This window comes from Zonotrichia leucophrys, chromosome 3, assembly GCF_028769735.1.
Source record: "Zonotrichia leucophrys gambelii isolate GWCS_2022_RI chromosome 3, RI_Zleu_2.0, whole genome shotgun sequence".
Taxonomy (NCBI): domain Eukaryota; kingdom Metazoa; phylum Chordata; class Aves; order Passeriformes; family Passerellidae; genus Zonotrichia; species Zonotrichia leucophrys.
Window position 1 is genome coordinate 105,839,704 of NC_088172.1, and position 22,736 is coordinate 105,862,439.

The 22,736-nt window shown below is 42.7% G+C and overlaps 1 protein-coding gene across 2 annotated transcripts in view; it reads left to right on the forward strand.

The window, feature by feature from the left end:
• The window catches only part of SNAP25 (synaptosome associated protein 25), a 61,587-nt gene extending 49,206 nt beyond the window's left edge, over positions 1–12,381 (forward strand). The window contains exons 5-8 of one of the 2 annotated variants that reach the window (XM_064709834.1): positions 414–531; positions 4,526–4,651; positions 6,728–6,872; positions 11,059–12,381. In XM_064709834.1, coding sequence (XP_064565904.1) covers positions 414–531; positions 4,526–4,651; positions 6,728–6,872; positions 11,059–11,127 — 458 coding nt within the window. In that variant the 3' untranslated portion in view covers positions 11,128–12,381. Of the gene's footprint in view, positions 1–413; positions 532–668; positions 787–4,525; positions 4,652–6,727; positions 6,873–11,058 lie in introns of both variants that reach the window. The other variant, XM_064709833.1, reaches the window with a different exon arrangement.
• Positions 12,382–22,736: the final 10,355 nt, after the last annotated feature.

Below are 22,736 nucleotides of genomic sequence, written 5' to 3' on the forward strand. Positions count from 1 at the left end.
GCGTTTTCCATGGAAGGACTTCTTTTCTCTAATATTAACATACATAATGCAAAATAATAACACTATCTTTCTTTCTCCTGGATGTCACTGTGTCTTAGTAAGTTAATGTATTGTATTATGTTTCTGGACCTTGAACTTTATAACCCTTCCTTTCTACATCATTACATCTTGTTTATATTAATATATTTCAAATAAATTTCTCCTTTGTTTTACTCTTCCCATACTAATAAAAAAAAATCTTCAGCATCCAATGCAGCATACATCCTTTCAGCAATGCATCAGCTCAGATTAATGCATTGTAATGTCATTATTAACTCAGTTCTACATGGTCATTTTTCATGTTCTGTTGAAGACAAAATCAAACAAACAAAAATACAATTCATTCCACACTGTCATCCCTTTGTCCTGACCAGAACAACTCGATCGTGTTGAAGAAGGCATGAACCATATCAACCAAGACATGAAGGAGGCCGAGAAAAATTTAAAAGATTTAGGGAAATGCTGTGGCCTTTTCATATGTCCTTGTAACAAGTAGGTACTGGGTACCGGCTCTGCTATGTGGTGTCCAGTTTTTTGTCACAGTGAATGTCTGAAGTTTTTGTCTTTTTTTTCTTTGTCCTTTTCCATCTGCTTCATTCTGTGGGGATAAAATACTTGTGTTTAATCAGAACAACTGGAACGCATCGAAGAGGGAATGGACCAAATCAATAAGGACATGAAAGAAGCAGAAAAGAATTTGACGGACCTAGGAAAATTCTGTGGTCTTTGTGTCTGTCCATGTAACAAGTAGGTGCTGCCTGCCTCATCTCTTTGAGCACTTAAGGCTGATCCCAAAGGCCTTGTGAAGCTCATCCTTGCTAGGCACATGGACAGGATGAGCATGTGGCATGCAGAAAGAACGATTCTGGTACAAATGCATTCATTTCATAGCATAGACAACTGACTGGGAATTACTGTAGATGCATTAAAATCAGGCATACTGCAGTGAAAGCTTCACTGTTGACACCTTTTAATGGTAAAAGTTTCAACATTTTACACAAAGTGTACTGAGTGGTACTGAGTCCATTTTCCAGCGGACAAAAACACTTGGGGCTACCTTATTCCTGGACACTCTAAATTTTGAAACATATTTTCACAAACAAGTTTCATAAACAAAGGAGCTGAAAAAATGCAGAAGACGTTTTACTAAACATTGTTCCAAATTGTGGATGAAAATCAGAGCTTTTTTTGTTGTTCAGCAGAAATAGTCCTTGATGAGATCTTGAAAGAGATGTGACGTTTCATGATTGGAACCCAACTTGAAATGGTTTTCATCCTGCCACAGGCAAAAAAATTGACAAAACCTCAACAAGCCAAATTTCTTTCATTTGGGTAGCACGTACACTAAGCAGAAATGTTGAAATGCATTGAATTTGCTTGCATGCCATCACACTTGAACGAAACCGTCCTCCAAGTAATGCCAAGCTTGTTTTAAATGCCAAATGAAAATGTGATGTGCGGTTATGTGGGTGTAGGAAACTGGGGACCAACCCAAAGTCCTTGAGGAATGGCAAATCCAGCATGCAGTGAGTAGGCATGAAACTAGGTTGCAGTGAAACATTCCTAAATGGTTGGCCACATATCATGCAGGAGACAAAGCAGAGAGAAGTGTTGCTGTAGTAATTAATTCCCTTTCTACGTGAAATTTGTTCACAGCCAAAGCCTGATCCTTCCCCAGTTATCAAGACCAAAAAGAAAGAGAGCTGTCATAGAGTTCATGGGGTATTTGCCAAAAATCAGAAGAGCAGGGCTAGGGTTTTGCCTTATCAGTCACATTTATTTTGAAGTTAATTCCCTTGGGACACAATGCAGATACTGCCTCAGGTATTTTACTTCTGTGTACCAAGCCCTGAACACTTTTTTGAGGTAAACATTTTGCCCAGAATGATTATAGCCTTGCTGTGCAATGGGAGAGGGGGCAGGAGGAATGGGAAGGGCTGCTTACACCCCTTCTGCAAGCACTGTGAGCTCTGGCAGGCCGTAGCCCTTGCTGTCCTGCACCAGAGGAGCTGGTGCACAAGAGCTGCAGCAGAAACTTCACATCTCCCACACTGTAGGAGCTGTAAAAGCTCAGAACTGACAGCCAGACATGTGACAGCAGTGGGATTAGCACCTGGCACGTGGCACTAAAACATTTGGCACTTCACTATGGCTGCAGCGTCATGCTGCAAGAACAGAATGATTCCACAGGAGATGGAGGGGACATGAATTTGTGAAGGGGCCTCTTCCCCTCTCCAAGCCATTCTGACCCTATCAGTCTGGAGTTATATTTCAGAGAGCAGCATTGCTAACCAATGCTCAGAGGATGGATGAAGAGTGCTTTTAGAGACTGTTCCCTGAGTCACTCAGCCAGGACCCCCCTGGTACAGATAAGGTGATGTTCTGAGGAGTGGAGTGTGGGAGAGAGAGAAATCCATACAGTTCTGGGCATCAGAACGACCATGATCCCCTAAAGCTCTTGTGGCTGGCAGGAGATTAATGGCATATATTTATAAAATGATTATCCACTTCACATGTAACTCTACCCTGATATACAGTGAAAGTACAGTTCTCTGAGCCTTAAAAATATGTAAAGCTTGATCCTACATTCTAAGGAGATCGAAAATGCCCACAGCATGGAACTTTTACCAGGTTGCATTCAAAAGGACAACTCCTATTATCATGAGCAGATCCAAGCTCCACCTGTTGACTTTAATTGGAAGTCCACAAGAGATCAGATTCTGGGTGTATAAAGTCATTTACCTCAAACACAGAAACTGTCTCACTGACAAAGTTGCATAGGTCCAAAGAACAGGCAAAACCCTGTAAATGTACCTGCAGCAAGATAATTACTTTCAGGCATTTTAGAAATGCCAAAGCTGAAGTATAGTTTCAGAGAACTAAAATGAAACAAGCCAACCATCATATTTTTAAGTCTTCACAAACTTTAATAGGAAATAAGCAACAGAACAGATGAGTAGGAAAGATCCTCTTTTAATCTATATTTTAATTCTATATTGGATCATACAACACATCTTCAGACTCATTTAAAACTGAGCTGCTTTGGGGGGCATGGAGAGAACACGACACCAGAGATGGGTTTGTCATGTCCTCTCCCAAATCTCCCAGAAGCACGTTCAGTTCCTTCCCCAAAATCCAAGCCACAGGGCTGTTTATAGAACTGATTGGGGCTGACCAGGGAACAGGGAAGCCACAGAGATTTGCAGCTCCCAGTGGTTTTGTTGGAAACAGACCCATTTCCAGAATAAAATCACAAACATATACCTGTGGACCCCAAATCCTTACATTCCCCTGTTAAATGCTCAATCTTGTCTGCTGACCCCAATGACAGCAGCCCTAAATAGGCTGCACATGCCAATTTTCCACTCTAGGGGTGCCTGAATTTCAATTTTCTATCCACGGCAGCTCAGTCAAAAATGGCTCTCTGCAGGTTAATGTAACTGCCACAAAATACAAATATAACAAGTTGCCAGGCCATTTTTGAAGTCCTGTGGTTTAAAACTCCTGAAGGAAGTGATGATCCTTTTTTGCCTGTGTCTTGCTTATTGTGAAGGCTGTTACTGCTGATGCATTGAGGGTATGATGAACTATTGGGGCAATTGTGCTTAGTGAGAATGCTTTACTTCTTATTCATGCCTGTAGCTGGTGCATGAAGAAAAACGTAGAAAAATTTCCCTTTCTGATGCTAGATTGCTTGTATCTTTTATTTTCTCCTGCACTCATTTCACTTCTGCCTATTTTACTTTTTGTCTCTGTGGACAAAGGTTTGTACATCAACTGTCGATGTATGATTACTATTTTCAAGTACCGATATATTATTTGAAAAATCTAATGAACCCTATGATAAAATCATCCCCAAATCACCTTGGGAAAGGTCAGTGGCTTTTAATGCCTATTATGCCACAAACATATTGAAAAAATATCATCAGAAGCCAAATATTCTGCATAGTAAAAAGTTAAATTATAGCCAAATCTGTTTTTCTCTAAGAGGGTGTGTTGCTGTGATGTGATGTACACACTATACTTGGCAGTTCTGTTTTTATGTCTGTCTGCCAGTACGTCCTCTGTGTTTGATGTCAAAACATATGTGTCACTGAAATGAAACAATGTTTTCTACTTATCTGTATTTCTTCTCTTCTTTTTCCTTTTTTTTTTCTTTTTTTCTTTTGTTTTTTTTAATTTTCCTTCATTCTGGAAACTAAGTCAACATCCAAAATCCTGTGTGCAATGTTGTAGACCTGACAACTGCAATTCACCCTATTGGAAACTAAACCTCTGACCATCACTGTTGTGGCAGTAAAGTAAAAAATAAGCAAAAAACCCACCCCCTCCTTTTATTCAGGGTTATGATATATCGGTATACAAACAATGGCCCTCTATCTGAAAACTCATGTGCTTGATTCAGCTTTTAGCTTGGAGAGGTAAAGAGTTTTGCGTTTGTCCCTGTGCACTTGGAGCTTTGTTACTCATCATCTTTCTCGCATAGGCTTAAATCAAGCGATGCTTACAAAAAGGCCTGGGGCAATAATCAGGATGGTGTTGTAGCCAGCCAGCCTGCACGTGTCGTAGATGAACGGGAGCAGATGGCCATCAGTGGTGGCTTTATCCGCAGGTGAGCCTTTTTATCCACTGTTTTCTCTCTGCTCTCCTTGTCACTGATATATTTAGATTGCTTCCATATGGTGATGAGCTCTGTGGTGCTCATTAACTCCTTCAGAGGTGCTGGGTAATGGGATGGAGCCAGGGTTTTCCACCAAGTGGTGCTCAGTTTCAAGTTGATGGTGACTAAGGCACGTCCTAAAGGTTTACTGCATCCAGGGACTTCTCCTGGGACTGAGGGTCACCTGAGCTCTAGTGCAAAGGATGGTGACCTTGCTGGAAATCCTGGAAGGAAGGGTCTTTGTCCTCATGCTTGGTCCAGAAGATGCTTGAAAACATAAGCCCAAACCTTTCTTTTTGAGACCACCCAGATTTGGGTAATAATAAACTAGAAATGAAGTCTGTTTATTTATTTCACAGCAGCACTGTGAGGGTGCAGACAGCCATGGCTAGCCAGCATTGTCCTCAGCACTCCAGCTCCCTGTGTGAACACTTGTCCTGGGGGCCTTATCACAGGTCTCACTAATGACACTTGTCAAATGCCTCAGAAATGAAGTGTCAGATAAATACTAGTTTATTGCCATTATGTCTCAAGGCATGTATTGCCCATTATCCATCCTTGCCAGAAGATGTACCAAAGCATCCAGCAGCCCTCCCTTTCTTTTCAACAACAAAAATGCCTCAGGCTTCCTGCCAAAGCACCGAGCCAAGCTCAGAACCTGAAGAGCCCTTTAAACTAGAGGTGCACCCTTCCCTGCTCATGAGTGTCCTCAAAACCTCACTGCATGGGGAATGATGTCCCATTCCTCAGCTGCTGGGAGGCCACAGCTATGGAGGAACAGAGTGGGAATCCTTGAGCTCTCAAATCAAAGCCAGTTTGATGCACACAGCTACATTAAAGGCAGCCCCACAGGGATCCAGCACAAAGTACCTACTGATTACAGAGCTTATGGGGTATGTATTTAGCAGACAATGCTATCAGCATACCAGTAGGCAAAGCTTTGATCTCTGAAGATTAAGGACACTAGTTTAATAAGTAATTATCTTTCCAAAAACTATTATCCACTTATTTCTTTGGCTGCTGTGATAAAGGGAAATCAGTGTGATAGAAACAATGCTGTCATGCAATCTGGAGCGTGGGATGGGTTGCCATTTAAGTTTGATGGGTCTGCCATTCACTTTTTTTTTAAATTTCTGGATGGCAGCTTCACCAAAATGAAGGCTGGGGCATGATAATAAATAGCAGTGAAGGAAGTTATGCCGCACCATGATTGTTCTGCAAATAGCCTGGAGCACCCTTTGGGCACCTACATGAACACAAACTGCATAAGAGGCTCAAAGTAGGAATTTTCTGAGCAGCACCCATGGACCTTGCTTTTCCCAGCATCAGTCACCACCTGCCTCTTCAGTCACTGGAGAGCTGAACTGGGCCTTGGCTCAGGCACAAACTTTTCCTTCCAAAAAGCAACTGCACAAGATGGTGCTAAGAATGAGAGATAAATGATCTTTACTAAAGCCAGTAAATCTGAAAGAAGCTGCTTCTGTCTTTCACCAGAAATGCAGTTAATGAAATAGGATGCTAGGTCAGGATTTTCACAGCTGAAGCACCTCTTCCCCGCTATCTCTGTGACCCCAAGCATACAAGGACTGGACAGTGCTCATTAGCTCTCTGCAGCCCAAGGAGGGGAGCTGCTATCGCTGTAATTCCATCACCTACCAGCACCTCCCATGAATGCTAACCACACACAATGTGAATGGAGCACCCTTTCATTTTTTGGGAAGAATGATCACTGCAGAGGGGTGCAGCATGTGGTACAGGCAAGCTGAGACAGCAACACCCTACCCACAGGAGACACGAGCAGTATAAACAGAGCACTGATAACCCAGACAACTGAGCCCAATACCCAAAAAATAAGCATGTAACATTTTTCTGGTTATCTGCTCATGAATCTATTTTGTTCAAAGCTGAGCACAGCAGCCTGCTCCTCAGGTGACAAGCGATGGAGAATGCAGTGGAGGTTTTGGGTGAATCCTGATTTTAGGGGGAGTCTCCTGTCTGTGCTTTAAAGAATTGGGTTTTTTTCCCCAGGGTAACAAATGATGCCCGGGAAAATGAAATGGATGAGAACCTGGAGCAGGTCAGCGGCATCATTGGCAACTTACGTCACATGGCCTTGGACATGGGCAACGAGATCGACACACAGAACCGCCAGATTGACAGGATCATGGAGAAGGTAAGAGCTGCCTTTTCTGTGAGGACCCCAAGAGGGGCTCTGTTTTCCCTTCTCCAAGGGGAGAAATGGGCCTGGAAAGGACAAGGGATAGTAATAGCTCCTCTCTTCTCCCTCCAAATCCTTGGGCCAAAGCAGAGCACACTGCTGTGAATTTGCATTTCCAGTGCAGGCTGGGTTGAACCCTTGCTGTTGAGTTTGCCCCACAGCTGCAAGGGGACCCGTTAGCAGACATCAAGGCTCCTTCTTCAATAGCTCTGAAAAAGGACAAGTGCCCTGAGCTATGCTGAACCTTGGGGTTTGGATCTGACTACCCTTGCACTTCTTCCTGGAAAGTTTTAAATCCTCCTGGGCTTTTCCTTCCTCGGAAACTCCATGAGCAGCTCAGGATTAATCACCTGCTTGGAGGACCAGTCCTCAAAGAAGGATGGGGATTTAACAAAATCCCAAATGTTTGCCATATAGTAGCAGTGCAGCCAGTTTTGTTGTGCTGCTAATAACAACATTAGGGCAGAGATCTACCGGCTCTCTTGGAGGAGGGTGTGTGTGTATATATATATATACACATATATATACACATATATATATTTATACATAATTGGGCCCCACACAGCCCCAGTAGAATACAAAAGCTCAGCATTAGCTCTGCAGAATCACCATGTAAAAAGGCAGGGAGCACTGTTCCAGTGCCAGACCTGCACTGCAGATTTCTGAAGCAGAGAGCGGCCCCCTCCAAGCCTGGCTGGGAGCTCACTGCCATCCTGAGATCCCAAGATCTGCAGGCCATCTGCATTGGTACTGGCAGAGCTCCAGGCACAGGCAGGCTGAAGTGACATAAGAGGCTAGATCTTCATCTGGTGTAAAACCAACACAATGCTCCGCTTCCGTTGAGATTTACACAACCTGAGGAGCTAACCCAAGGACATACATGTGGTGCTTAGAGTTAATTCTGACCTCAAGTGGTAGAGCTGGTGCTCTTGAGCCTTCTTACACATGCACGCCTCCTCAAACAAGCAGAATGCCCATGCCTGTTTTTTGTGTCAGTTAACTGTATCAGAGCCTAGTAATAAAAATTAAGGGAAATACTGCACTGAGGGATTCACTCCAAGAGCTTTCCTTACTGGAGGCAGATTCCAGAGAGAACTGGGTGAAGTATACATTGTCTGAAGGCTGGGAAGATCATCTCTGACAGAGAGGCAGCCTCCTCGTGGCTTGGCGTTGGTCAAAAGTCTTGCTTTATAAATCTGCATGTGTTTGACTGTGCTGGAAAATGCACAGTATTACTGGGATGCCATTATGCACCATTTCATATTTCTGTGAAAAGGAGGGTCATCGAGGAAAGGATTTACTGCTGCTATTCATATGCAAAGAACTAGAAAGCAGCACATCACTCTATACTTTGAGGAGGGACAGGGAGTTTATACAGCCTACACCATAAGTACTTTAACTAGGAAGCCTATGACATACATTATTTTCTCAAAGCAATGAGGACGTGCACTATTGTGTTCCCCCCTCCCCTGCTCATGTCACAGTGGCAGAAGATGTGCCCTGTGTTTGGAAATCAGTGGCATTCTACCCGTGCCTGCAGGATCCTATCCCAAAATACAGCAAGCCCAACAAGTTACTGTTCTCCTACCAGCTCATGCTTGCAAACATCTGAATTTTGAAAACATTGACCAGGCCCTCTGTGCACATAAAGCACATGGGCCAAACCTCTAACAGTGCATGCTGAGAGCAGTGAGCTGAAGGACCAGCCTTCCACAGCTTTGTGGTCTTCTCACAGACTTTGGCATTTTGTACAGGAATGGCAAAATAACATTGGCAGCTAATGCATTCATAAAATCACCCAGGGCCCTTGGCTAAGGAACAGTGACACATTAGTGAAAGATGGATTTGCATCGTACACAGAGGAGTCATCATGAGAGCAGCACAAAAATAAGACAATATTCAGTCTTAGTGAAAAATAAGCCAAAATTCTCAGAGTAAGGACATACAGTAATGAGGTACTAGAAAAAGGAACACAATGTGTTAGTAAAACCCTCTATAAAAGACAGAAATAATGGTTAGCTGGATAACGGTGAAACCTCAGTTGCATACACACCCAGTCTGCAATGAAATATGGCAACAGACCCTCATCCCCCTCACAGCAATGCCAGGGTTGTTTTCCTGACCAGCTGGAGCACTGTGCTTTGGGTCAGTTATGATCATTAGAAAGATCATAACTGTGCCCTTGGCTGGCACAGTTTGCAAAGTTGGGGTGCATCACAAAGCTAAGCCAAAGTACCCTGGGATGCATCATAAATGCTCCTAAAGGATTTATGTTATACTGGATGCATGCACCCAAACCAGAGCAACCTCATAATGCAGCCATGTAATCTGATCTATCCACAGTAACCAGGACAGCAATGAATAAAAGGCTTTCTTTATCCTTTCCTCAGATCTGAGAGAAAGGGACAAAACCCAAAATGACAGTGTGATGAGTAGGTCAAATAGCACCATCACCAAAAGGGCTTTCCCCTAAAATCTACCATAAATAGGAGGCTGGGAGGAAAGTAGAGGGGTCTCAAATCACTCTGTCTTGACCTAAGTGGGAAGGTCAGCACAAAGAATCCCACTGCCTCCAATGCAACATCATCCACCAGACACAGGAGCACGATGTTTCATCACTGTTCAATGAATATTCACTCATTTCGTGACAAAGGCAACTGCTTCCAAACCCATTAACTTTTTAGGTGGCCTTTTGGCTAAAGCATGCAGAATTGTGCTGTGGTAGACAAGGTCAAACTCATGGCTAAAATAAAGGAGTGTGGCTTGTAATGAGTAGTTTTGCTGATTTATGCTTGTTGAGGAGCTGGCACGTGCTACTGCACTAAGAATACACATAGCATTTTCCAAAACAATTACTGAGAAAAGTCAAGACATTTCAGAAAGATTTATTGCACATGAGCATAAATATTCTTAAAGGATTCTTAAATGCATGTGGGAAAGTTGCTTCACCATTCTGTCGTTGTAAATTGAAGATTTAAAATAAATCTGTACAATTTGGACACACCCCAGAGATGTGGGAACAATCATCAAAACTAACAAAATGCAGCCATCAAACCACAGAAAGCGTTTGCTATGGGAGCCTATGCTTTTAAAGCAGCAACACAATTCTCACCTTTCCCACAGGTCTGGTTTTAAAAATTGAAACCATTTTCTATCTAGTCCCTCTGCCAGAAAAAAGTCGGCATGGCAACATGGGGTTGAGTGGAGTTTTGCCAGTTTTTCTCAGCTAAAACAGTGTCTTTAGTCTCCAAAATGAACTTCTGCAGAGCTACAGAAAGTCATGGCCCAAGTGTCTTCCCACTCAGAGAGAACTCCCCAACCTCCCAGGTGCTGCCATTTTATTAATGGCATTTTATAATCATGGCAGGTGTTACCCCAGGGAAAACAGTGCAGGTAATGGCTCAGTCTATGCTGGACTAAATTGCAGTTTGATTGCTCCAAATCACAGTAGAATCCCTGCCTTTTCTCAACTGTTTATGCTGCTGCCCAATGAAAGAGGCTACTCTCTCTTGCAACCACATTGGTGAACTTTGGAGTGCTGGCATTCCTCTCACCTATTCCCCTCCTTTCACATGCAGAGCAAAGATATCCAGGCTGATCTTTTCAAAGAAACTTATCTTTACCAGCATTCCCTACATCAGATAATCCAGCTTCTCTGCTCCGGGAGTCTCTACACCGACCAAAATTTTAATTTTGGCTAATACCTGATGATTTAAGTTAGACCACAGTCTGGGTCCACTGAATCTCAGAGGGCTCTGAAAGTTTTCCCCAGCAAAATGCAGATGCACACCACCAGTCCTCATGCTGTCATCCATTACCATCAGTACCACCAGTGCTATCGACAGCACCAGCTACAGATCTGGCACAGCATTTACAGGAGTTCAGTGCAGCTGACCACAAACAGAAAGCTCTGTTTGAAGGCTACATGAAGTAAAACCAGAAAATCTGTAATCTTCTTTTGGGTCCCTCATACCACTATAAAGAGCAGTTCTCCAGTATTTTCAAGTTTCATTTTTCTGTGACCTAGCCAAAATCATGGAACTACCCACAAAGCACTGTCATTCTTCCCGGTACTCTTTTTTTCTCTCATACTCTCTTTCTCCCCTTTACTCATCCCTCTCTTTCCTCTGTGTTTCCCCAGGCTGATTCCAACAAAACCAGGATTGATGAAGCCAACCAGCGTGCAACAAAGATGCTGGGCAGCGGTTAAATGCAGAGAAGTGCATTTCCTTTTAATGCTGTCCAGCAGGGCAGCACCTTCATGCTTTTATCATGGTATTTATCTACTAGGTTTGCACACATGCACATATCAGCCCCATTGTAAATGTTGTCCTGTGTAGTTTGTCAGCTTTCCAAAAATGATACTTGTAATTATTTTTTTCTAGATATCTTTCTTTCCAAAGGTTGTACATAGTGCTGATTTGATGGCTATAGCTCACTATGATGTTTTTTGGGGTTCTTCCTTTCCTTTCCTTGTTTCTGTTTTGGATTCCTTTCCTTTTTTTTTCCTTCTCATTTTTCTCTTTTTTTAATGATGTTTGCTGAATGACAACACTGTTGGAATGCTAAACGTGCTGTTAACCTTTAAATATACAGTATTGTTCTTGTAAAACTGTGACATTCCACAGAGCTACTGCCATGCTCCTGTCTTTGGGTATCATGACGTTTAAGCACTTAAACCTGCTGTCTTCAGTTCTTCATTGCCATTATCTGTTGTTATGATTTCATGATTAGACAATGTGAAATTATATTACTATAACAAGCATTGCACTAAAAAGTGATGTGATTTATGCAGTTATGCATGAGGAATAAATAGACTTTTAGACTCCTACTTAAACAAGAATTTTCCCATGGCAGTAGCACACCAACAATGACAACAAAAGCATGCTCAGTATTCGGACTCTTTTGGGACTATGTTATACCAGCAAGTTTGCAGTTGTGCCACTTTTTCTTGTTGATATATATATATATAGTTATTAATCATGATCATTTTTTTAATTATGAAAAAAAAGAGGGATTTGGCACTCACCATTTAGCCATTGCCAGCAAAATAAAAGCATGGCTGAAAATATGTCAAAGACAAAAAGAAATAAGTGTAATATATTGGGTTTGTCTGCTGCTTTTGAAGACTATCTTTTGGAGGAAACAACTACCATATGAAATGGTGCAAAGAAATGTAATTTTTATAAGGCTCTCTCTTACTAGTCGCTATCCCCATGTGGTTTGTTATCAGTACAGTTCTCTGTTGCTTACCTAGAGCTATGCACACCAAATCGCTGAGATGTTTAGTAGCTGACAATTAAAAGTAATTAAAAAACCTAAATGAATGAACTCTAGATAAACTGTGAGATAAATATAATTTACAGCATGTAATATGAAAATTCCTTATGTCTCCTGTCAGTTTGTGAAGTGATTGACATTTTGTAGCTAGTTTAAAGATTATTAAAAATTATAGATCTCAGAATCCATGCTTGCTTTATCCATTTGTTGCCCTACGTGTCAGTGACAACTTCTTATTTGCAAATCGCCTGGGAGAGGAAGTGCAAAGTCTAAAGACTCTTTACAAGCTGCTTTTGTATTGTGTTTCATGGGAAACTAAAAATTTTGGTTTAAAAACCATAGAAAAGTAACTACATTAAAAATTACACTTGGTACATTCCAAGTGACTGTTATTTTAAATAACCTGGCTTGGATTTCCAAACACTGAATCAAAATATTTTTCTCATGTTCAAGGGAAAGAAAAAAATGACATAAATGTGATGGTACAGAAGGATACAGTTCCTTAGTAGATAAAATCCATTCCTGTAGTGGATTTAGTCATGTGCTAATACACCTCTTTTCAAGGAAGGCTTTGTCCTACAGAATTTGGATAGTCTGTTAACAATAATTTTCTCAAATGACTAACAACAACTAGGGTTTGCTGCCAATGAAAAGCGTTATCATATTTTCCCAGGGTTTTTTCCCCTATATGGACAAATTAGAATTAATTCTGCATGAGTGACAGTTCACTCATGTATCTCACATGGCCGTAAGTCAAAATACACAAAGAACATAAATGCTTGCAGAATTAAAATTGCATGATAATTCAGACAAGCTACATTTTCTTTAGCAGATTTTATTTTTGGTATCTATTAAAAATTCATTTATGCAAATATTTTCCTCCACTACTTCAAACCAAAGAATAAACTTCAAGCAAACACTTTTAATCTGCTGACCATTTCTAATCCTGTCTGTTGAAGCATTCCAGTATTTGTGACAGCACAATCATTCTGCAATGTCAAAGCCTACTGGGGGAGGGCAATAATCATATAGGAAAATGCCTCACAATGGGAACATGCAAATACAAGGATATTTGCAAAGGGTGAGAAATAGATAAAAAAGTAATGAAGATGTAAATGGAGGTATTATTTTTTGTATTTGACAAGAATGTACCCTATCGGAAGAGACTCATACTTCCAAAAGCCATTAAAGCTGATCAAAAATATAATTGTTGCTGTGAAGGAACATGTTTTGACATCTGTTTTCACATGGAACAAAGATCAAAACCCAAACTACTGGAACGTTTTGCCAAATGGGAAGCATAAAGGACAGAAACGTTGAAATGTTTCATTGCAGCTGTCTTTGTAATCTCCTCCACTGCATGCAGGGTCTTCTATGAGCTGGCTGAAAATTACTTCAGTAAATATGCTTATTGAATTTCTCTGATATTTTTGGAAATTGACTCTTCTAGGATTAATTATTCTTTAAAGAATGCAAGGAAAGGCTCGATCTCATGTAGCTTGTGACTACAACAATCTGCTTTTGTTTGCTGAGTTTTGTGCACCCCAAACCCCTGGTGCAGAAGCTGACTCAACAGGAGGGAAACCCCAGATGTTTTAATTCCACTGCCTGGAATGTGGCATTTCCCTTTTTGTCCCCTTTCTCCCTCTGGTTGGCCCCTGGGTCCCTGATGCACTGCAGCCTCTCGCTGAGGCTGAACAAGCACAGGGCAGAGGTTCCTGCTTGAGGAAAGGGACACGACAAGGGGCTGGAATCACAACTCTCCTCGGATAAAATGGCCATATCGAAAGGCATAAAGCTTGATAAACTATCTCTTATTTCTAGACTTTAAATGTCATTTCACCAATGGTTTCTAGAATGGCAAGATCCTCATGTTGGTGTTGTTTTGAGGTGGTCATAGGGAAAAGGGCACTTAATAGTCTCAAGTGGCATAGCTGAATAAACCACTCAGATGGATAAGCTGAACGAAAAGACAATGTCTGTTGAGCTCTAAAAATCTGTACGTAAGAACTTCTTTCACTTCATCATTCTCCTCCTTTCCTAGCCTAGGTGAGAAATGGCAATATAAAAACAACAGAAAAAAATTCATAAGTAGTGTAATAACTCATAAAAAAAGAAAAAAATTACCTTCATCAAATATCTGACCTGATTTCAGCAGGGAGAAAGAAAATTTTAAAAGGTAAGTAAAAATCAAAGTGAGTCGCCTCTAAGAAACCTTAAAGCTTTTAGGATGTTAATGATCCCCAGCCCTAGCACAAATGCAGAGCTTTCGAACTCAAGAGTGTTACAGCTTTATGAAGCGACATCAATGCAAGAAAAGAAACTATGGATAATACTCAGCATCTTGTGGTTTGACAGAGCACGTTATGAAAAATGAATGGATTTGATGCAAAGGTAAAGTGAAAAATAACTATTATTCTTGAAATTTTGGTGATGTACTATATATTTAAAAAAACTATAACTAAAATCAATATTGTTTGATTTTAATTTGTTTTCAGGAAATGTAAATTATATTAGCTTACATGGACAAAATACATCCTTCATTTCTGAAGAAAACTAAATATGCCAGAGTTAGCACAGCAAATGTAAAACACTCCCTGAGAGAGATGCCTGTGCCATGTGACACACTTATTATAGATATACTTTTAATCTAGAAATAGAGATGATAATTATTCTCCAAAATATTCTGTTTGCCAACACTAGCTGCTAACCTCCACAGGCTGTGGATCTGGACCTGGATGTGCAGAGATCACCAAAGACTTTTATTTAAGGGATCTGAACACAGATAAACTATTCCACACACTTTCCTCCCCCTCCTTCTTCCTTCTCCTGTGTACATGTGCACATATGACTTTTTTATTTTAAAGACATTGGAAAGGGAAAAGATGAGTACTTGGTAATAAGGAAAATTATGTGTGTTAGAGACAGCTTAAAGATCTGCACGGCTGCTGTGTGCGCCTGTGGGCGTAGGTGTGTAGGATGTGACTGCTGTCTGTTGAGCCATTTTATTTGGAAGTTAGAGGAACCCAGAGTATTTTTAAAACTGCAAACAGCTACAAGAAAATGCAGACAGAGGAGAGAAACCCTGCTGAGACGTTAGGGCGTTGGGCTGGTTGGATGGGGTCGGGGGCAGGTCCCATATCATTTACTTTGCCAGTGTTGGATCCCTCTGTAACAGTATTAAGAGAGATTATGTTTGTGTTCTAAAATACCAAACAGTTTTGAATGTTATTTCACAAATACAAAATACCCTCTCCCCCTTTGAAAAAAGAAAACATAAAAAAAACCCAAAAAAATCAAACCAAACCCCACAAGATGGTGGTGAGGGAATTCAAAATAAACCATTATGTGGGACCATGCTGTTCCCCACACAGTTGGGATCTATTCCAAGTTCACTGCTGCCCATGCTAATTCTGCTCATAATGGGTAACCAATTTGGTCAAGCAGTGGGTAGCAGATGGAGGGGGCTGCTTCTCCTGGTGTGCTTCCCAGCTCCTGGCTGACTGGGGGAAGGGGTGGCTGTGGGATCAGGGCTCCCTCCCTGCTTTGCCAAAGCAGTGCTGTGGGCAGTGGTCCGTGGCTGGCTCCCGGCCTTGCACTGCCTTTGCTCCATGCTTCCCAACCACAGCTCCCTCCCCACCGCTCCTGCTCCAGTGCTCCCCACACCTCTGTTCTTCTCCTTGGCTTCTCTTGGCTCTGCCCAGCCCCTCCTGCTCCCCCAGCTCCCACCCAGCTGCTTGTTCCCTTCCTGTTCTTCTGGTGCTGAATCCACCTGCTGAATCCACTGTTGTCCCTCATTCTGCTCACCCCTCATCCCTCTGCTTTCATGTTTTTTACCCCCGGGCTTTCAGGCTCTCTCCTCCATGATCTCAGCAGGAGAAGCTCCAGAGAAACAAACAGCCCTGGCTTTTCACTCCACAGCTGAACACCACGCCAGTGTCACACTGGAGGACACCTGTGAGGCAGCCTTGGCTCAGCCCTGACAGTCCCAGAAGCCAGAAAATGAGTGCTGCCAGGGGAACTTTTTAGCTAGTCTGTCCAAAAATGTCTAAAAAGTTTCCACACGCTGATGTAAACAAAGATGTTGGATATCTGAGTACAGACAGGCAAGCACTGGGAAGATATTTCACAGAAGGGCAAGAAATGAGAGCCCCTTCAGCGGCTAAATTTCACATCTCTGGTCCCCAGCACAAGTACTGAGTGCTTCTCCTTGAGACAGCTGGAGAATCTTTCCTAACAGAGGCAACACAGTTCACTTGCCCTTCTTCCACAAATTTCATTTGTTAAAGCTACAAAGACTACAGGTTTGGTTGATTTGTTTGTTTGTTTTCTTTAGGGGTTGTTTTTTTTTTTGGTTGGTTGGTTTTGGGTTTTGCCTTTTTTTTTTTTTTACTTTACTGAAGCACTTAAAATCTGGTTTTTTTTAAAGCAGGTAGAGGAAGTAGATTTCCCTCACTTCCACCTAGGATAACTATCCAGTTTATTTCAGCTAAATCCAGAACACCTCAAGTTGATATTAAAAACCCCCACTATATCAGAAATTATTTAGTAAACTTTGCTATAGGCAGTCCTAAATTAATTTGCTAAATGCTACCTTAAATACAGGAACTGTAAGTTCTACTTACAACACAGTAGGTCCTCCATCCAAATTCTGATCAAAATCTCATTAAAAAGGAACAAACCAATTCATTTCCACTTTCATGAGGGGTTGATATGGCTTCCAAAGCATGACCATGCACAAATCTCACTGTGCTAAAGGGATCTTTGAGCATCAAAACCAACTGGACACAAACTTGAGCAAAATGCTTGTAGGAAACATTACCTGTTCTAACTTGTACTGGATTTCCAGACTTCACCACATCAGCAATAATAAATCCAGCTGATGAGAGGACCCCAAAAGCCTGGGTTGCTTTAGAGTGAATTTATAAACTCCATGAAAATACATGCTGATAAGTTAATTTTGAAGAAACAGAAGCTATAATTCTGACATATAGCCTTAAGCCTTTATCTTAAGCCATATTTTCAGTGCCCACCTCACATTTCTGTATCTTGGACAAAATTAGAATATGAGGAGAAATTAATCAGGAACATAAAATTTAATGAACTACTTATTTTTTCAGGCAATCCCTACAGCCTTGCCCTCAGAAGTCAACCCATATTCATTGACTCTCTCAGCCTTGAGGTTAAAAAGAAAGTCTATTTGCCCTCCAACTGATGCATAATTCAGTTTTAAAGCCCTAAACACCCACCAGAAGCACTGCTGAGTCAGACAGCTGGAGAAGAGGAAGGGGCTGGGGCCAGAGGGGGGTGCAGAGGAGGAGCAATCCAAGCCGAAAATGGACACAGTAAAACCCACAGTGCAAAGCGGAGTGGCTGCTGTGGCTGTGAGGATGCAGAGGGAACACAAGGCACAGCCCTGTGACATCCTTCTGCTCTGCAGTGACCTCGTTTAAAGGCACAGGGAGCAAACAGCAGGGACTGCATAGCAGAGACCAGTAAACACGGAATCATAGTATGCTTGGGTTGGAAGGGGCCTTAAATATCATCTAATTCTGTTCCCCTGCCATGGACAGGGACACTGCCCGCTAGAAGGTCACAGACAGCTACTTTAGTGGGTAAAGACTTGAGTAAGATCAGGGTCTCACTTGATACTGAGTTGGAAATCTACAGATTGCAGATTACTGTATTATGACATAACTCTCTAATTACTTCTGATTACGCTCAATAGTAAAACATAAACCAAGAAAAGCAAACTGGGGGAGGGAGAAAACTCTACCAAAGTATCTCAGTAACCGATTCAAAATATTTGCTTCTAATTTCCTTTAAAATATTCCTGCTTAAAGAGAAACAGGAGAACTAAAAAGCCTTAATTCAACTTCAGTCAGTAGCAGTTTATTGCAGGGAAGGGCCTGACTTGTTACGCAAAAGGTGCCAGCCAGATGTTCTCCCTGCCCATCAAATGCTCTGCACAGCAGTGCCTGTGTCCCAGCGGTGTCTGTGTCCCAGCGGTGCTGTGTCCCAGCGGGGCCTGTGTCCCAGCGGTGCTGTCTCCCAGCGGTGCTGTGTCCCAGCGGTGCTGTGTCCCAGCGATGCTGTGTCCCAGCGGTGCCTATGTCCCAGCGGGGCCTGTGTCCCAGCGGTGTCTGTGTCCCAGCGGTGCCTGTGTCCCAGCGGTGCTGTGTCCCAGCGGTGCTGTGTCCCAGCGGGGCCTGTGTCCCAGCGGTGCCTGTGTCCCAGCGGTGCCCCCGGGCTGCTCGTGGGGCCAGCCCCCCCCCGCTACAGGCACGTACAACCCGTTGCTGCCCCAGGGGCTTCAGCCCGAGCAGGAAGGGGCAAAGGTGCAGCCTGGCCAAAGAACTGAGTGTGGGTGAGTCTGCCCATGAGTCAGTGTGCCTGCGTCAGAGGGACAAACTGGAGTGCATAGGAATATCTTCTTTCAGCCATCTCTTAACCATAAAGGTTCATCTGAGTTGAGTCTGGCTGGCGAACGTGTTGACAGGGCAGAAGCCTGAGTGAACACAGTTCTTTTTTCATGGCTGCCTCGAGACTTTGCAGTGATACAAGCCATCCTACGCCAAAAAAAATCCACCTGCTATTTATGGTCAAACACACACACATACACACACACAGTGTTTCTGCAGAGCTTTAGAAGTGAGAATGGCTGCTGAGAATTGAGCTCATTATTGAAGGAGTGACATATATAACACTATATCATTGCTGTGTACCACCTTTGATTTTCATCCCTTATTTTACTGTCCAAAACAAGCAAGCTTGTTGTTAGTCATCTGGAGTTCCAGTCTGATAAAACAGTAAGGAAAACCTGAGAAATGATGAGTGGGATTTCAGCCACTGTAAAATATTTGAAGTGCACTCTGCCTCTTACTGGTCCCTGTAAAGCACTTCCTGGAAATGCTCAGTTCTGCACGTCTTGCCTAAGAGAAACTCCTGAAGCTGTGAATACCATGAGGAGTAGGAAGCACCTGAACAAAACTAAAAAATTATTTCCATAGGTACTTTGAAATACAGAAAATCTTTCTCATGTACACAAAGTGTAAGATGATGGTGATAATAAGAGACATTTAATGGATTGTGTGAAATTGTGACAGAGGGCTAAACAGAATATTTGTTCTCTGCTTCCCGAGTCTTCTCACAGGGACTGTGCTGGGCAAGTATTCAAAACTCAGCCAGCACAGCAAACTAGGCAGTTTCGATATTAATCTGAAATTCCAATTTTGAAGTAGAAATTGGATTACTCAGTCCAGTAACTAGGACACATTACTTCAGTCAACGCAGTGTCCAGGTAAGAGCAAAATTAATCTGAAAAGCAAAGAAGGTGAAGGTCCACACAAAGAAAAATTCTGAATGACTGTCACTGTCCTGGGAAAACTCTCTAGGATTAGGAATCTACTCAGAGTGTTGTATAACACTGTGATACAATCAGCTTTTTATGAAGTTGTGATTCCCAAAGCACACAAAGGCAGCGCATCACGCAGGTTACAAGAATTAAATATGGTGGACATGTACAAGAGGTTGAGGGATACGCAAGGACAGTGACTTGCTGCCAGTGAGTTACACAAACTTGAGAAGGGTAATGATTGAGGCAAGGCAAAAAATAAAAGGCAGAAGGCCAGGTGAGGAAGGGACAGCTCTCTAACCCTAGCCCTGTCCATCTGTTCTGGAAGTTTCTGGCAGAACTTCAGCCTGAATTGAATACTGAAGTGACGGCACAAGAACTCCATCTCTTGGGTTTGGTATAGCCTTTGAGTTTGGCCCATCTCTTACAGAATATCCTTGGTATCCTCATAGATATTTCTATGCCCCTGCCAGGGGTGGTACTTTCCATAAAGTCTCTTTCTACTTACTTGGATGACCAGCAACATTAAATCTGTTTTTACATTAAAGGAATTAATTCCTTCAAGCTATTTTTCTTCTTGAAGGAAGTATTTCCCCATGAAGAATTTTCATTGTTCTATTAAAACAAACAAAACCCAAACCCAATAGTTTATTTAGACAAGCCTGAAACAAAGTCAAGTAATTTCAAAACTTGAAAGTACCAGCCCTGGTTCTCGTTCTTTTGTCTGAGCTGAATTCCAGTGTTGACAGGGGATTTAACGCTGTGTTGGTGCAGTCATAAGTAATAGGAAGTACTGTGGGATAAAAAACCAATTTATCCTTAGGAAGAAAAGGGGGGAAAGAGTGTGGGAATGCAGTGATGGTGAAGGAATGGGGAATAAAAGCAAGCAACCAACCGAGCAAAAAATCACCAATATCAACCAAACTCCTTACAAAACCAGGAGCCCAACAAATCCCCAAATCCAGTATATGCATCAAAAAGGCCTGCACAGCAACTTCTATGCAACAAAAAAGCAGCGTTTCTGGATCAAATACTATTGTGGAGTTTTTGCCCCTGTAAATTCTATCTCAGTTTCTAGGTGAATTATTTTTTTTTAAATTCAAATCTTGGAATTTTGGGCAGAAAATTTTTTTTTTTCTTCACAGCATCCCTCCATTTTTTTTTAATAATCTCCATCTCCTTCAAGAAACAGGCAACACCTGCAAAGGCACATACTGCAGAATCTGATTTGCACAGCTGAGAGTAACTTTGGTAAAGAGGTTGTTTTGCAGCTCAGAGTAAAGAAAATATGCTGTCAAGACAAACTACAGCTGTTTAAATCATTCCTCTGTGAAGTGATGGTTTCCCGCAGGGAGAAGTCCCAAAAGTGTATTTGTGCATCTGCAAATGCCTCCACTGCTCCTCTGCCCAGCACAGCGTGGAGAGAGCCGAGGAGATGAAGTCATGATTCCACGGCTTGTGGCTTGGGTTGTTTGTTGTTGCTGCTCTTTGAACAAATACTTCAGAAGAGGGAAAAATATTCCTCCCCGTCTCAAGCGTCCCCAGTAAAATTGGTGTATTTTAAGTGGCAGAAAGTGTTTGAATGCTGCCCAGACTCTCTGGCTGCCAGTGTGCTCCTGATGTTGAGCCCCACGTGCTGCAGCACATCACAACCAGATGGACGTAAGGGTAACTAACAGCTACACTGAGAAATCACTGAGGCATACTCCATCTAGTTTTGCTCCATGGAACTTTGGTGCCTGGACAAGGAACACCTTCTGGAGATCTGTATGGCTCTGAGCCAAATCCTATTCCAAAATGCCCTGAATGGACCTGGAGCTGCTCCTGACAGCAGAGAGTGTAGGGCAGGGATCGCTTCTGCACATCCTTATCCATGGCATGGCATGGCATGGCTTTAAGCCAGGCTGTGTTCTCTTGACTCTGGAGACATAAGATCACAGATTGGTTTGGTTGGAAGAGGCCTGAAAATCATCTCATTCCAACTTCTCTGCCATGGGCAGGGACACCTTCCAAGGTGCTGAGAGCCCCATGCAGCCTTCAATACTTCCAGGGACAGGGCATCCACAGCCTCACAGGGCAAAATGTTCCAGTGCCTCACTGCCCTCACAGCACTGCCATCTCCATCAGAGCAGGCTCAAGACAAAATTGAGACCTAAAACATCTGAAAATCTGTACTTGCCAAAATAGAAAAATTACAAGTATTTTTTTCCTTTTTTTTTTTTTTTTTTTTTTGTCAGGCAGGGCCAGGATGTAATCTATATCAGGAAAGTAGGGACAGGAAGAAAAGAAAAATTCAGTCAGGAATAAGGCCTTGGGTAAATTAGGAGAGAAAACACATTCAAGTCTGTAATTTTCAAGGAAGAGGTGCTCAGACCTGTCTGTAACAGTGAAAGAAGAGTCTCTGAAGCTGCAGCTGGAAATTCAATAGTTACTGCTGGAGTACAGCTGAGCCCTCAGCTTCAGGAGCAGGTGTTAGGTGTGCATTGCCTCTCAGGAGAGCACCAGGAGGCATCTCCTGACAGCACAGGTATGAGGAAACCTCAAAAAGCAAACAAAAATTCCCCCACCCTTAAACTATGCATTTCCAATTTGCAGGAGTGTCTGCAATCAGGAAACCAGTGGGAGCTCTGGCTAGGCCTTAGATTTGGCTGTGCAGCGACACAGGGACGCAGCAGGCACCTCAGCCTGCGCTCCCCCAGACACGGGCTCGTCAGGATTTGTCCTAGAAGGCACCGGTGCAGAGCAGGGGCTCTGCCTGTCTGGGCACATCAGCTCCTGGTGCTGCAGCTGCTGCAGCCTGCCCTGACAGAGGGACCGGGAGCATGCCCAGGGCTCCCAGCAGACACCAGGGAGTGATGGGCTCTGGTGGCTCTGCACTCCCCAGCCTGACCTCCTGCGAGCTCCAGGCTGCGTCCAGCACACCCAGAGCTGTCCAGGGCTGAGCTGCAAAGGCTGAAGAAACACTTGGTAATGCAGCTCTTCAGGAAAGTGCTGGATTAGCCTGGATTAGCAGCGGGCATTGTGGCTGCACATAATGAATTATGTAAAATGGGCCTGTCAGTGTACAGCAGATGTACGGCCACATGACTTCAGCTGCAGGCACAGCCAGGAATAAAACAGAGTGGATTCAGTTCGGGAAGGACAAAAAACTGGGGATTTCATATATTTCCTAATGTGCATTGTGT